Source organism: Candoia aspera, chromosome 5 (assembly GCF_035149785.1).
Source record: "Candoia aspera isolate rCanAsp1 chromosome 5, rCanAsp1.hap2, whole genome shotgun sequence".
Lineage (NCBI taxonomy): Eukaryota > Metazoa > Chordata > Lepidosauria > Squamata > Boidae > Candoia > Candoia aspera.
In genome coordinates this window covers 79,256,644-79,272,108 of record NC_086157.1, presented here as the reverse complement: position 1 = coordinate 79,272,108, position 15,465 = coordinate 79,256,644, and the positions used below count along the sequence as shown (strand labels likewise).

At 36.1% G+C, this 15,465-nt stretch overlaps 1 protein-coding gene across 1 annotated transcript in view; it reads left to right on the top strand.

Annotated features, from left to right (window-relative positions):
- Positions 1 to 539: 539 nt before the first annotated feature.
- The window catches only part of EPHA3 (EPH receptor A3), a 237,241-nt gene continuing 222,315 nt past the window's right edge, over positions 540 to 15,465 (top strand). The window contains exon 1 of the mRNA XM_063305552.1: positions 540 to 732. Coding sequence (XP_063161622.1) covers positions 642 to 732 — 91 coding nt within the window. The 5' untranslated portion in view covers positions 540 to 641. The remainder of the gene's footprint in view (positions 733 to 15,465) is intronic.

Sequence of the window (15,465 nt, the reverse complement as noted above, 5' to 3'; positions counted from 1 at the left end):
CCTGGGTCAGCCTATCGTCGGAAGGCAGAGGCTTGTAGAGGGGACAGAGTTGCTGCGTTCTTTCGCACGTGCAGGGGGTATCTGCAAACTGGAGCAGATCTCAAGTGGGCAAGCTCGAAGATTTCAATGAGGGTTTTGGCTGAGATGTTCCCTACTTTTCCCTGCATACATTCTTCGCTTCTACTGTACGGTACTGCTGTTATTTTGGGTTTTGCCGAAACGAAAGCAGAGAGGACAGGGGAAACTGCTATCGACAGGCCGCGTCACTATTAGAATCAAAGCCGATACTTGTTTTTTTTTTCAAAAAGGGGTGGTGGTCGCGAAATCCGTTCCCCCATCCCGCACCCGTTTTACTGAAAGTTGCTCCTCTTTCGCCGCTCCGTTGCTTTAGACTCAGCCTTCCGGGATCCCCCCGCGGCTTTCTTTCCTGGAAGGACAGAAGGGCGCTAGGACCTGGCGCGCCGGCCGGCAAGATGCCGGCAGCCCGGGCAGTCCGAGTGACTCCTCCTTATTTCCAGTGTCAAACTTGACATCAGGCTGCGAGAGGAGCATGGTAACTTCTCTTGCCATCAGAGCGCTCACATCAGTGGCATGCTCCGGGAAGAGATGCAGCTCGCGCTGCCCTCTGCACCAGCCTCAGCATGGATTGTCACTTCGCCAGCCTCCTCCTCCTCCTCCTCGGATCTCCGTTCGGCTGCTTGGGAGATCTGAGCCTTTACCCAGCCAACGAAGGTAAGTTGCGGAGGCGCTGCTTTTCGGAAAGCCGGGAGTTAAATGCCTCAACTGCCAACCTGGTCCGCGGCGGTTGCTCTTTTTAAGGTGGTTCGCGAGGGCCACTAGAGAGCGGTAAGCTGCTCGGCGTTCATCCCGGTCCGGCGCTGCGCGTTTTGTGGGTGCAGCTACGAACGGGCACCGATTGGCAAAGTTGGTTTGGGTGCGCGTGGTGGCCCGCTGGTCGGGGCGGTCCTGAGTCGCCCCATCTCCTTCCCTGGGAAGGTGCAGGTGAAGGAGCGCTCGTGCGGGGTCAGCCCTTGGCGTTTGCGGCGGCTGCGGGTTGCCGGTCGCGCTTCGAAGCGGGTGCCAGCGCAAAGTGACGGGGGCCCAGGTTATAATGTATAGGGCGTGTAGGTTTGATTATTAGCATGAATATGCTGGCGCAGAGAAGCCTTCCCGGGAAAGTCCTCCGTGCAATCTTCTGCCTTTTAAGGAGGGGAGGAAGAGTAAACTACCAGCGTAACTATTTTTGGTGAGAGGAAGCGTTTGTGAAGAGGAACAAAGAGGTGATCTGGAGAATCGAGACGGCGCTTCTAAAACGAGGCTAATTTCGTATCGCCTTTTCTTTTTATTCAGTTGCTAGAGGCTTGATTTTATCTGGACTAATGATGAATGGGGAAGAAGGCAATCTGCCCTTACTCGGAGGTGTGTCCCATGAGTTCATTAGAGCTTACTCTAAAGACTTCTTTTGCGAGATCACAGCTTGTGACTCATTTACACCTATTGATGTGACGTAATTGCACCGAATCATTCTACAGAAATAATTAACAAAATAAAACCCAATAGCCCACCCACTATAAAAGACGCTTGTTATTCAAATTAATGTTTGCATTTTAAAACACTGCTTTATTAGTTTGCACCACAAACTTTGGGTGTAATAAAATGTTGCTTTTTAAAATCACCTGTCTTTGGTGATCACTTATTTTGCGATATAAATTGAATATGCTATAATCAATTTAGGGAGAATGTGAATCAGAAATTGTTACTGGGATTCTAAAAGCTATATTTTAAGGGAGAAATGTGACCATTGGGTCCTTTTTCCTCTTAAAAATAATGGAAGATATTCCACACATACTCAGTAATGCATGGTTGAAGTTAGAGCATTGAACATTCAATCTTCAACACAAATATTCAAACATACTTTATGCATACAAAATGCACAGGCCAAAAGGGTGGGGACAATTCATGTCCAGTAAGTGTACAAAACCTTGCACCTGCTCAATCACTGCTACTTCAAGGGATTTCTAGATGTTCTTGTTTTGTCTTGCTTTGTGAACAAGAAAAGACAGACTTATTTATGTATTTAATGGTTCTGCTTTCGTGGGAGCTACATTCAGGGACAATGCAGATGGGAAATGATTTTCATAAGCAAACAGCCAGTTTCATTTCAGGTTAAAAGAGTAAACCATCTCCTTTGTAAAGGCACATTCAAAGCGACACACACACACACACAGAATTCATTATAGTATAGTCAAATAATGAATAGTGTGTGTAGCTGATAGAAAATCTCTTCCTTTAGTACAGTTGACTAGTAAAGCACTAGTATCTGTAGAGGCCATTCTGGAGTTGGGTGAAACTCTTATCAGTAAAACTCATGGATAATACACAACAGAGCCATTAACCATTGAGTGTGCTGGCAGGCAAATCATATTCCATATTAAGACAGCAACTGATACTACATAAACCCCTTGGGTTTGTATCTGTTATTTATGATAATGTGATCAATTATTTACTGTGTTTGTTTTGATGCTTCTTGAACATAGCAGAAAATTGAATTCATTGTCCACAGATGACACTGTTTGGATGGTATGTTTTCTTTCTCCAGTTCTATACAGTTAGATTCCCCCCCCCCTTTCTTTCTTTGTTTCTTTCTTTTTGGGATGGGTAATAATAGATCCTATACAGTTTTCCTTAGTATCCTAATCACCTAGTCATCTTAGCTATATCATTAATTTTTAATTGTAAATCAACAACAGTTTATTTCAATTGCCCAAACTTTGTAATAAGTGTATTGTAAGCAGTATTAAGTTTTAAAAAAATATGTGATTAGAATTAGGTGGCTTTGGGAAACTATAAAACAGAAAAGTGTAGAAAAATGTGTTCCTGTTTGAATATATTGATTTTTTCCTCAGACATCCTAATAATGATGTATTTTAAAACTATATTTGAAAAAAAAATCCCTGTGTTTGAACAGCTTGTAAAATAGCATAACTGAATAAATAGCATGGATTTAAAAGTCACTATTTTTGAATTTGTTAAGAGTACATGCATATGAATGCAAAAGCTAAAACTGCAGTTATATTTAATTACCTGTAAGTTAGCCATATTGAAATAATAGGATCTATTTCTGAATGGATATACAAGGATTAACCCTTCTTCTTCCTGCCATCTGCTGATGAATTAATGAATAAGCACTTAAACATTTGGAGCTCTTCATAAGACTTGATCTATGGTTAGGTAGAACAGCAGAACAAATTGTTTATATACATGAATTGAGTTTATTCTACCTTATACATACTTGTGTTAACAGAACGCTTTTAGGTTTTGTTTTGTTTTTTAAGTAAACATTTGTTACCCACACTATTTGAATGTTGTGATCATACAGCATATATTTTAATATTTTGTAGCCATTCTGTGTTTGGACCACATGATATGTTTCACTAAAACTCCATTTAAGCAAAGAGTTGGTGAAATGTAATTTTTTTCAGTGCTATTTAAAATAAGTATTAAAACCTATCCTAGGGATATATATTGTGTATTGAGTCATAGAGCCATTTAAAGAATTTCAAATGGTTTTTAAATGTACTAATTATAAATAGAAAAGTTGTGAAGAGTCAATTATCCAGTTGGTAACAGTAAAATGTTAGAGAAATTAATGTCTGAATAATGAATGGATTTTATTCCTTGCTGAGATTTAAATAGATTTTTTTTAAAAAAAATGATAAGGTTAGAAATTTTAGTCTGAAAGCATGTACTTATAACTTCCCACTCTTCTATTCAGATGGACTTTTTAAAAAGGGTATCCTGGATTTCTTGGAATAGAAATAGCCCACTTTTTTTTAAATTGGAAGTGTTTCAACATGTTTAAAGTTGTATTTTTTGAATCATGAACCAAATAAATAATAGTTGCAATTTTGTAAACCCCCCCCCCCAATCCATTTCTGTAATGATACTATTTGCTCCAGGTTATTTGCATGCAACCTTAATTTAACTGTTTTATAACCTGCAACAGTTAACACTTGACCTGGGTCATTAACAGGATTATCAGCAAATTGGTTTAATCTTTTACTGACAACCTGAATTGCTTCAATAATATTTTGACTATGCAGACAGGAAACTTCTTTTAACCTCTCAAATCTCACATAAAGAATTTCTTATGAACACAATTTTCACTCTCTACCCTTCCCAGGTCACTGGAAATATACATCTGTTCATGGTTACCCACAGGCTGTAGTTTGGTAAACAAGTAACACAGAGTATTTCAGTTGACAATGTGTGAATATTTCCTTCTATGACTTTATTCGCTTGTCCTTACTGTATGAGAACATTTGTTCAGTAGTTAGCTACACTATTCTCCTAACAAATAATTTAATGTTTAAGAGTAGTTTAGAAATTTGTGAAGTGAATAGTAGTGAAGTAGATCACGAATACATGTAGTATCCCAAATGGTAAACTTTCTCATATATGTGTGTAAAATGTCATTGTTTGCTTTAGAGGGAACATAGGACTGAAAATGTGTGTGTGTGTGTAATATTTCTATATACATTTGTATTAAATCTATAATCAAAAAGCTTCTAACAAAAATCTACTTTTATTTTCCTCCAAACAAAACAAATAACTGCAAGAAACATTCTTTATATGGTGCATGTATCCACTTTTTAAAATATAATCCTCTGGAATGTTCTTCTGCAGAAGTCATACAGCGAGTGTAAGGAGAGAAAAGCAATTGTATACTGTTGCTCTCATGTTCTTATTATTGTTTAAAAAGTAGCCATTCATTACAAGGCTTGATACAAGATGTCTCTGTGGATCCTACTTCTGGAAATTTATTCCATGATAACCTAAATTTTTCAGTATGGAATGAAAAAAAGTTTTTAAAAACAAAAGGCAAAACTAATAATATCAGCTGAATGATAAGTCAAACATTTACAAGAACTCAACACAATTAAAATTCCAATTCTCCCCCTATCTAGCTCTTCATTTCCTCACTTATTAAACCCTGCTGATGCCTGTTTAAGCCCTGCTGTTAAGCTAGTCCGAATAACAGGACCTTAAAGCAGTTAACGTATATCTCAGTGCAGAGGCTTGACCAATTTCTGACATGCTTAAAATTTAGCATTATCACATCAATGAACAGGATTTAGGCAGGTATATGAATTGGTGTTATGCATGTATGAAACAGCTGCTGTAAAACAACAATAAATCACACTTTTAATCAGAATCTAGTTGACTACGAACAGTTTTGAAGAGATATTTTGGTTGCTTAATTTTAGTTTCTACTGATAGGATCAAAAGACAAATTGGAATACTTTGTAAAGGCTAACATGGTATTATTATAGAATTTTGGCATCCCATATTTGGGCAGCAGAAATCCAGACAACCAATAGATAGGAGAAAAGAGTATCTCTGGATTTTTGCAGCCCAGATATGATCACCTTAGAAAATTCAAAAGTTACATCAGTATAAAACTCAAAAGTTTTGTTAACTTCTTATTCCTATTTCAACTTTAGATTAATTTTTTATACATTTTAATTTATTAGCCACCCAAGTCCAATGGACTCTTAATACAGTTAATGTTCTTCTTTTGGACCACGTTTGTCTTAATATTTTCTAATGTATGACTGATTCAGTGGATAAACTTGCAGCCCTGTTGAATGAGACATTTTGAATTTAGAACACATGTTAAATATAAGAAGCCAAATGTAAAACTGTTATCATAGCTTAACCAAGAGCTTGTGCGGCACTTTTACTTAGGAAAAACTAAGCATATGCTGGTGAAAGAAATTAAGATAAAGCAGTAAGAAATTAAAGTACATAAAACTTTAGAAACCAGTCAGCTTTAAATAAGCAGTAAGAAGCTTCTTTTGAAGAAGAAAAAAGTCCTTAGAAATCAAACCATGTTTGTAATAGTTTGGCACTTGAACAAAAATCTATATGATTGGTGAAACTGAATATTATCTTTACTACTATTTGACAGAAATGTAGGGATTAAAACATTGTCTCTTTGGATAAATACAGTATGGGGCACATTTTGATTCTGTGAAATATACTGTATTTGCTTCCCTTTGTTCAAGGTTGCAGCATTTTTCATCAAGGAAGTTGCATAACTGTTCTTATTGAGATAATTGTTATTGAATGAAAGGTTCAATAGCACAGATGCAAGTGGGTTTTTTTCCTTCTTTTGCTGTGAGCAGTCTGGCATTTATCACCAGCAAGGGTCACTGCAGAGCTTTTAGCAACAGCAAGAGTAGAGGATGGCAGAATTTTTGAATTAAGGTGCTTGCTGTTCAGCTAGGCAGCATTCAGTTTATTTATTTAATAACCACCCTTGAGTCTGTTGAACTTTTTGCCTGCATAATGGAGGTGGAGATGATATAAAGAGTAAGCCCATATTACCACAGAAGAGAAAAAATAATGTGCATTTTAATTTCTTTTACTGAAATTATCAAAAAAAGAACTTTACAGTATATTAATCTGAGTAAAACCTACAGTGATATGCTAGCTTGCTGACTCAAATATAAAGCCCACTGGGTCCTTTGGGATTTGCTGCCAGGAAAAATATATTTAGAAATGCAGTGGTTTATGTGTGAGTGAGTGAGTGTGTGTGTGTGTGAGAGAGAGAGAGAGAGAGAGGAGGGGGGAAGAGAGGGTGAGAGAGAGGGAGAGTCAGAGATTTGGACCAAAAGACCACATTAAAAACCAATATTCTGTAAAAGTGACATTCAGATAACTTTGTATTTAACTATAATATCAATATCAGACTTAAATACAACTATGAAAAGTCAATCCCACTCTCAATGAAATTGACTTCTAAACAGATATATTAAGGCTGTATCATCATCATTATCATCGTCATTACTGCTTTCCTGCAGGATTCAGTTAATTATGAATCATATTTGCCAATCCTAATCATATATTGAAACATAACATGATGATTGATTTAGGAGTGTTTAGCATGTGCAGTTAGAATATATAGGACAAGTTTATGGATATTTAGAAAAAATATTTAACAGAAATAAAATTAACTGAAATGTCTCAGGAGCTCCGTTTTATGATTACAACTGAATCCAAATTATAGGCAACACACACAACATTTCACTAAAAATGAGGACTTAACTGTCATAGTTTCTGCATCAGAGTAGAAACTTTAAAGAAGTTATTCCAGTGGATCTTAAGTTCTAGACTTAGGTGCATATATCCTTGAAAAACTGTACTGTTTTGAATAAGTCATTGACATGTAACTATTTAAAAACAGAAACTCTTACTATAATCCAATTACAGTTAATTTAAATTCCATTAATTTGAAATAGGAAATATTCTAACTGTATCCTTAATTCTCTCAATGTAATTGGGGTACTTAAAATTTGAAGTACTTTGGCAGTAAAATGCCCACTCAGCTTCCCAAATAAATTTGTTGTAGTAATTTAACTATAATTAAAACTATCTGAAAGTCTGAATTCAAGAGAAGATGTGAATCTGGCAGTAGGTTAATCAATTAATTAATTATATGGAAGTATGTAGAAATTGTCCTAATCCAGAAACTTTTCAGCTGTATGCAGTCAATTAAATAATATAACATAAACCCAGCAAAAAATACAATACAATCAATAAAGCCCAAGGCTTGGGTAAATGGCCTGATCTTAATGTTGGAAATGAAACAACAAATTCTTGCTGTCCTGGAATGCTGTTGATTGAAATCCATAACAGTTTCAAAGTTTTACATTTCAGCTTGCTTGCAAAATTTACCAGTAGTTGATAGAGTGGTTAAAAGCAATTGAGATATAAAAATAAAGATCATACTATTAAAAGAAACTGCTCAGAGAGAGTAACAAAAAACTCAAAACTAGCCTACCAAGCTCTTGTTGAGGATTAACGAAACCATACAAAATTAATTCTTTAACGTGGGGAGACCTTATTCAAACTGATGCACAGTAAGTGAAAACTTTTAGGCAGCTTTTTTGTAAAGTAATGTATATCCTGCTGTTACAGGCAGAGTGAGGAAGAAAATCCCATTAATCTGGTGGAAAAAATATTAGGAAAAGAATAAAAGCCCACCAAACAAACAGTAGTAGAAATGCACAAGTAGTTTGAGGGCAAAATAAGCTTGTATGTGGGGGAGAATTACAGCATACGATTATGTTAGGTGAACTCATGTAATATTCTAAAAACTCATGTTTTTAGAACTCAGTGTTGAAAGTTTTATAAACATACCAACCTATCAACTTATGCATTTTATAATTTCATTTAGGTTGCTTTTACAGAAATAAAGAATTTGGGGAATAAAGAATCTTGGTTGTCTAGCACTTTGCTAGATCTAAATATATTAAATAAAAATATGAAATACTGAAAAAATGATGTAATACCCAGTTATACTCTCAAAAGAAACTTTTTCCCCCTTAGTATTTGTTTCACTTCTACAAATCCATGCAGAATTCAGCTTTGCCTTTGTGAATGTCCCTCCCTATTTTGTACAGTTCTGTGCATGTTTACGTAGAAGTTAGCTCTACTGAATCCAAAAGTACTTTCATGTGAGTATAAGACTGCATGATGTATACATTAAATCTTTAAAAAAACAAATGAAATAAAAATGTTCTTACTACTTTGTGTTTCGATTTTAATTAGATTTGTTCTATTATTTTTCATTTTTTTTAGAACCAATATTCTGCATTTGTCTACATAGTTTCTGTAGAAATCTGTTCCCCACCTCCCGAAAAGAGATATTTTTATAGCTATTTTAAGAATGATAGCAATTTAAAAATCCTTTCTGTTTTTCAGCAGATATTAGAATCGGCTCTTGGTAAAATCTTCTCCCAGTTGAACTAAATCCTGGGGACGTAGGTACAATCAGATAACATTCTTGGAAAGAGCACCAAGGGGTTTTTTCATAGCTTTTTCTGGAATGCTTTTCTGACTTCGCAATCTATTCTATAGCCTTACTATTCCCTCCAAGTACTAACCATGTCCCAGTATGCTTGTTTTCCAAGGACAGACAAGGTCTATAATTTGTAATTTTATACTGTTTTGTATCCTCTATCCCTACCTGCATATTAATGAATAAAATCTTGGATGGAATTGCTTTCACATGGCAATGAATGAATTGAATAGGCTATTTAAATCAGCATGGCTTAATTTAATGATGATTTCAAGGGACTAAATCTGGATCCAACTGCTGCAGAAAGGTAACAGTAAATATTAAAAAAATCTTCATTGGTCTCATTCCAGATTCATCAGCTTTTGAAACATAACATTGGTGAAAGGTGGGATATACTAAGTATATGTCCTGTCAGAGCCACCTGCAAGTGCTTCATGAGTTGCACAGGGGAGGGACCAGTTTAGGAAACAACCACATTGTGGCATTGGAGTTGTCTCAAGGGTACGATGTTGACTTAAGGAGGAAATGAAATAGGACAGAGAATACCTGCTCACTAGCGAAGAAAAACCAAAGAATCTGTGGTGGGATCAACTCATGTGTACTAATTTTGGAGGAGAAAAAAAAAACATTGTGAAATATAATGTAGCTATACTGAGCCTGCAAGGTGCTGGAATAGGAGATGGATGATATACAAAATTGTGGCAGTCCAAGTAAGAGAGGCAGCAGTAGCCAACATTACTATTTCTCTTATCTTACTTAATTAGGTTGTTTCACATGAGGAAAGTGGGACAGAATGTGTGTAAAATTTTGCTTGTAAAGGGAGAAAATTAAACTGGGACAAAACTTTTTTTTTTTTTTAGAAAATGTGAATAGTAAAGCACAGATGTTCTGAATTAATTACCTCCATAAATTTTGTTAAACAATAAAAATAACTTCTTGGTGATATCAGCAAGTTGGAAAACATAACTGAATTCAGGAAAAACATCCTGTCTTCCTCAATGTGACACTCAATGGAGATTTTTTACTGTATCAGTGTGTTGTCTTCCATCCTTGTTGCCACACCAAAATATGTAAGCAGTTAATGTTTAAATTAGTTGTGTATGAGGAAATAACTTGGGGGCAAGTAGAAACATCGTTCGGCCTCTTTATCAACAGATAGCAGTAAAATATTTGATTAGGTTTTGAATGGCTTATTCTTGGAATTGAGCTACCATAACAGGGATATTTAATTTATATAATATAGTATTCAAAGTATGATATTGATTATAACCAAACTTCATTTTTTTGTGGTGGTATTTGCAAAATATAATTTGAGAGTTTCCCTTTTTTTTAAAGGAATATATCAAGTGGTATTATACTGTATTACAAATCTTTTAGTTTCTGAAATGGGTCGTACTGAATAGTATGAGTCCATCCAGTGTTGTCTGATTATTAGATGTAGGTTGTAACTAAAAAGGTTGCATTGTTCAAAAATAAATTGCTACTGTCATAACAATTTTCAGAGAGATGGTCACATACAAGTTTTGTAGAAAGCAAAAAATGTACCATGGCATCTAAAAGATTAAAACTTTAATGTCAGCACACATTATAATGGACCACATCTGATTTACTTATAGTTTATATTTATTTAAATTTAAATAAATATAAATTTATTTAAATTTATATAGTTATACCATTATAAATTTGAAAGTTTTTAAGAGCCAAGGAGTTTTTTATGTCACAAAGTCTTTGCATCTCATTGTGTACATTGGATATTCAGGCAGCCATGTTCATCAGTGAAAATGTGAAGTTCCTTTGATAAACTACTGTAATTTATTCTTCCTCTCCTCATCTCCAGTTTCTCAAGATTATCTTTTCTGTATAGTTATGCTAATGGGTTGCCTATTCCTTCAGTTTATTTATAATACTAGAAGCCCTTATTCCTTTTTCCTTAGAAATATGCCCTCACCAGATCTGTGCAAGTTGAGCCCTTCCATATTTTGCTGCCAAATTATAACTTTAATGTAGGACAAACAATGATATTAACCATAATTATTTTATTTTCGTTCTGGCAGCATCCACTGTTTGGAGCGTAGCTTTTTGTCATGTAACTCAAATTTCAAATATGGCCCTCAGTTCCCCCTCTCCCCACCAGAAAACTTGTACTTTCTGAACTACATGCAACTGCTTTGAGTTCCACAGTACTTCTCATTTGCTAAAAGAACCATTTTAATCAATTATCATTAAGCAATGTATTTGTGGAAGGTATAGGGAATGGCCTTGAAGGACAGGAGAAAAAGAGCTGCTACCAAGGCAATGATGAGACAAGCACAGCTTGAGCCCATTCCAAAACAACTGGTTTGAATAAACATCTCAGACAGAGGTAGGGGCCAGGTTTGGTATACATACTTAGTAGTCAGGTTTCCTGGGAAGTGTTGATTAATGGGTAGTTGGAAATAATTAATTGGTTGTTGGGTGTTAAAATGTTGTTAAAATAGAAACAACATTCCCAGCAATCCATTAACTGACATCTCCCAGGAAAGTTCCAGTCACCAGCTATTCCCTGATTTTAAATCTTACACATACTACAAACACTGAAAGACAGTTCCCCACTTCTGAACCACCACACTGAGGAAGCCTTGCTGAGATGCAGGCAAAAAGTCTGCATAAAATCTGATCAAAATCTTGGTGTTAATCTTTTGAAGCCAAGAAACCCTGACTCCTAAGTATGTATCTTCACAATGTTTACACTGACTCAGAATAATATTGTAAGAGGTCAGCTCTTAGACCTAAATCTTAAACCTGTCCTCTATGACACTTCAAGTTACTTCAGTGTTTGAGGAGCCATACAAGTTGATAAATAAATGAATGTTGTTGCTTTAAAAAAAAGAAGCAAACAAAAATTTACAACTTATGGCCCCAGGTCAGCATTTGAGTTTTGGAAACCTTGGATGGATGGATTTCTTGAAGCACCTTCAGAAAAGTTTTAATCTATAAGTAGGGGGAAATTATAAATCCATAAAGAGTAATTTTATTAAATGCATTTAAATTAAATATGGTATTAATATACAGTATCTTCATTGGGTGGCAGCACCCATCTGACCTAGCTGATCTCAAAGCAGTGTGAAACTTACTTGGTAGCGCACCCTTGCCTGACATCTCAGTCAAGAGTACCCTGTTCCCATTCAACGTGAATGTCTTTTATGTCCATGCTTCTGTAGCATTAGAGCATTCCTTTCCTTTTCAAAATACTCCTTTTCTTTGGTGAAATCTTTTCTCCTTTCCTGCCTCGAATTTCCTTTGCTTATTATTTCTTAATTATTTTCTTGCTTTGTATAAGACAGTTTATTGTGAAAGGGAATAATGTGACAGCTACACACACAAACACATATACACAAATGTATATACATGTATACACACACATAATACATACATACATACAGAAATGTTCCCTAATTCACACAATTCATAGAAAAAATGTGTGTGTGTATTTTCTTCCAAAGTGAAAATGTCACTTTTGCTTAATTGGACAGATACATAGAAATTTTACATTATTGTTTATTTTAGAACCAAATACCAGACATCTCAGTCTGGTTGCTCTTAGTAAAGTACTGACCCTTTCTTCTTCAAATTCAGCATTCTTTCCAAGTGGTTAGCCATGAGCCATCTCCTTCTCAACTACTGCGTAAACCACCAGCTGCTAGAATACTAGTCAATTAGAACAGAGACAGCAGAAAGAATGAAGACTCTCAGCAAGTTTTTTTTCCATCGCACCTGTTCATTTTATTTCAATGCTTCACCTGCCCTTCTCTTCCCCTCTTTTCCCATTGATGTGAAAATATTTTAATAGCTCTGCCTAATCAAAGCCAGGATTAATTCTTGTCAACCTGAAGTACAAAACTCCAATACTGCTTTCACCTGCAGTGAATTAGGAGGAGGAGGTGAACATTATACTTGCTATAGTGAATGATCAATCCCAAGCAATTTGAGCAAGGAAAATGAGTGGGAGTCTTCAGGATGCCTGCAACTTCAGTGCAAGCTAGGTGGTTTTCAGTGCTATAACTGGGAAATGGGAATACCACATCAGGAGTCATTTCGGTTGTTCTTCTTGGGAAATGTTATTTATCTACACTGACTTTTGAATCTAACCTGCTTAAAAGCACACCAAGTTCTTTTAATTCCACTGAGAACTGCTTGAAAAAGATGCCGGACTGAATTAGGGTTAAGAAAGTTCCTGAAGCATGATGAACTTTATGATATACTCATAACTGCATTAAACATTCCAAAGCTGTACTATGTCATCTACGGCAGTTTGTAGATATTATGTAAGTAGATTTTTTCATAAAAAGATTCTCAATTTTTTTTTAAAGCATACTGGTGGCACTCATCTCACATGCCAGTAAGGTAATACTCAAGATCCTGCAAGGTAGACTTCAGCAATTCATGGAGAGAGAATTGCCAGATGTACAAGCTGGGTTTAGAAAAGGCAGAGAAACTAGGGACCAAATTGCCAATATCCGCTGGATAATGGAAAAAGCCAGGGAGTTTCAGCAAAACATCTATTTCTGTTTTATTGACTATTCTAAAGCCTTTGACTGTGTGGACCATAACCAATTGTGGCAAGTTCTTAGTGGTATGGGGATACCAAGTCATCTTGTCTGCCTCCTGAAGAATCTGTATAACGACCAAGTAGCAACAGTAAGAACAGACCACGGAACAACGGACTGGTTTAAGATTGGGAAAGGAGTACGGCAGGGCTGTATACTCTCAGCCTACCTATTCAACTTGTACGCAGAACACATCATGAGTCATGCTGGGCTTGAGGAATCCAAGGCTGGAGTTAAAATCACTGGAAGAAACATTAACAACCTCAGATATGCAGATGATACCACTTTGATGGCTGAAAGCGAAGAGGAACTGAGGAGCCTTGTGATGAAGGTGAAAGAAGAAAGTGCAAAAGCTGGCTTGCAGCTAAACCTCAAAAAAACCAAGATTATGGCAACCAGCTTGATTGATAACTGGCAAATAGAGGGAGAAAATGTAGAAGCAGTGAAAGACTTTGTATTTCTAGGTGCGAAGATTACTGCAGATGCTGACTGCAGTCAGGAAATCAGAAGACGCTTAATCCTTGGGAGAAGAGCAATGACAAATCTCAATAAAACAGTCAAGAGCAGAGACATCACACTGACAACAAAGGTCCACATAGTTAAAGCAATGGTGTTCCCCGTAGTAACATATGGCTGTGAGAGCTGGACCATAAGGAAGGCTGAGAGAAGGAAGATCGATACTTTTCAACTGTGGTGTTGGAGGAAAATTCTGAGAGTGCCTTGGACTGCAAGAAGATCCAACCAGTCCATCCTCCAGGAAATCAAGCCAGACTGCTCACTTGAGGGAATGATATTAAAGGCAAAACTGAAGTACTATGGCCACATAATGAGAAGACAGGACACCCTGGAGAAGATGCTGATGCTAGGGAGAGTGGAAGGCAAAAGGAAGAGGGACCAACCAAGGGCAAGATGGATAGATGATATTCTAGAGGTGATGGATTCATCCCTGTGGGAGCTGGGGGTGTTGATGACTGACAGGAAACTCTGGCGTGGGCTGGTCCATGAAGTCACGAAGAGTTGGAAGCGACTAAATGAATAAGCAACAACAAATACTGGTTAAAAAATATATTTTTAGAACTTTCCCCTTAACATACTATGGAATATTTTATGTAGTGGAACAACCAAAAAATCCTGTGCCTCCTCTTTAAACAGTAACAGCCCAGTAATAGATACATCACAGAGGACTTCATGTTCTTCCGTCTTATCTCTCAAAAAATGTTCAGAGGAGAGATCAGCAGCCATTTTTTTTTAAGAAACTTCTCACATAAATGATCGAAAAATATCAGAACCATAGCCTCCAAAATTGAACATACGGTATCGTTTCTTTGGCATTAGGGGAATAAAATCAAAGTGACTACAGTATCTAGTTAAATATTTTCATTAAGATGGAAAGAACTATCCAGATTCTGTTTTGGGAAATAATATGAAGCTTTCCAAGACTCGGATTCATGTTTTATTCTTATGTTTGAAATACTGTAATTAAAGGCTTTTTTGTTTTTCTGAGAAAAGACTCTATCAATTGTTTGCACATTTAAGGTTTAGGGGTATTTCTCACATAATCCTAGACCTGTTCTGCTCAAAAGCCATTGCCTTCAATGGTGCTTACTCCTAGGTTTGAAACCTAAAATCTTTTAACCTTACTAGTATAAAATAGAGAATATTTATAAAGCATATTGTAGCTTAAAATTTTTTGTTGAGTTTAAAATGTGTAGTTATGTCTAGCTCCAAATACATTTAAGCAGTTATTGTAAAATGAGATCAGTAAGTGGTTAATAGAAGGCACAGTGAGAATGAACAAGAACCCAGTGCCATGAACTTCCAACATGAATATTGTCAGCTTTTGTTGATTTCATTAGTGGTTTAAGATGCTCAAGAGTTCATTAAATGTTTTTAAAATGGATTTTGTTTTTGTATCTGATTGCTTGAAACTTCATCGTGGTGCTATTGTTCCATTTTCAAATATCAGTAAATATTTTTCTACTAGCTTAATGTCAAGCTGGGAAGCACTTATTC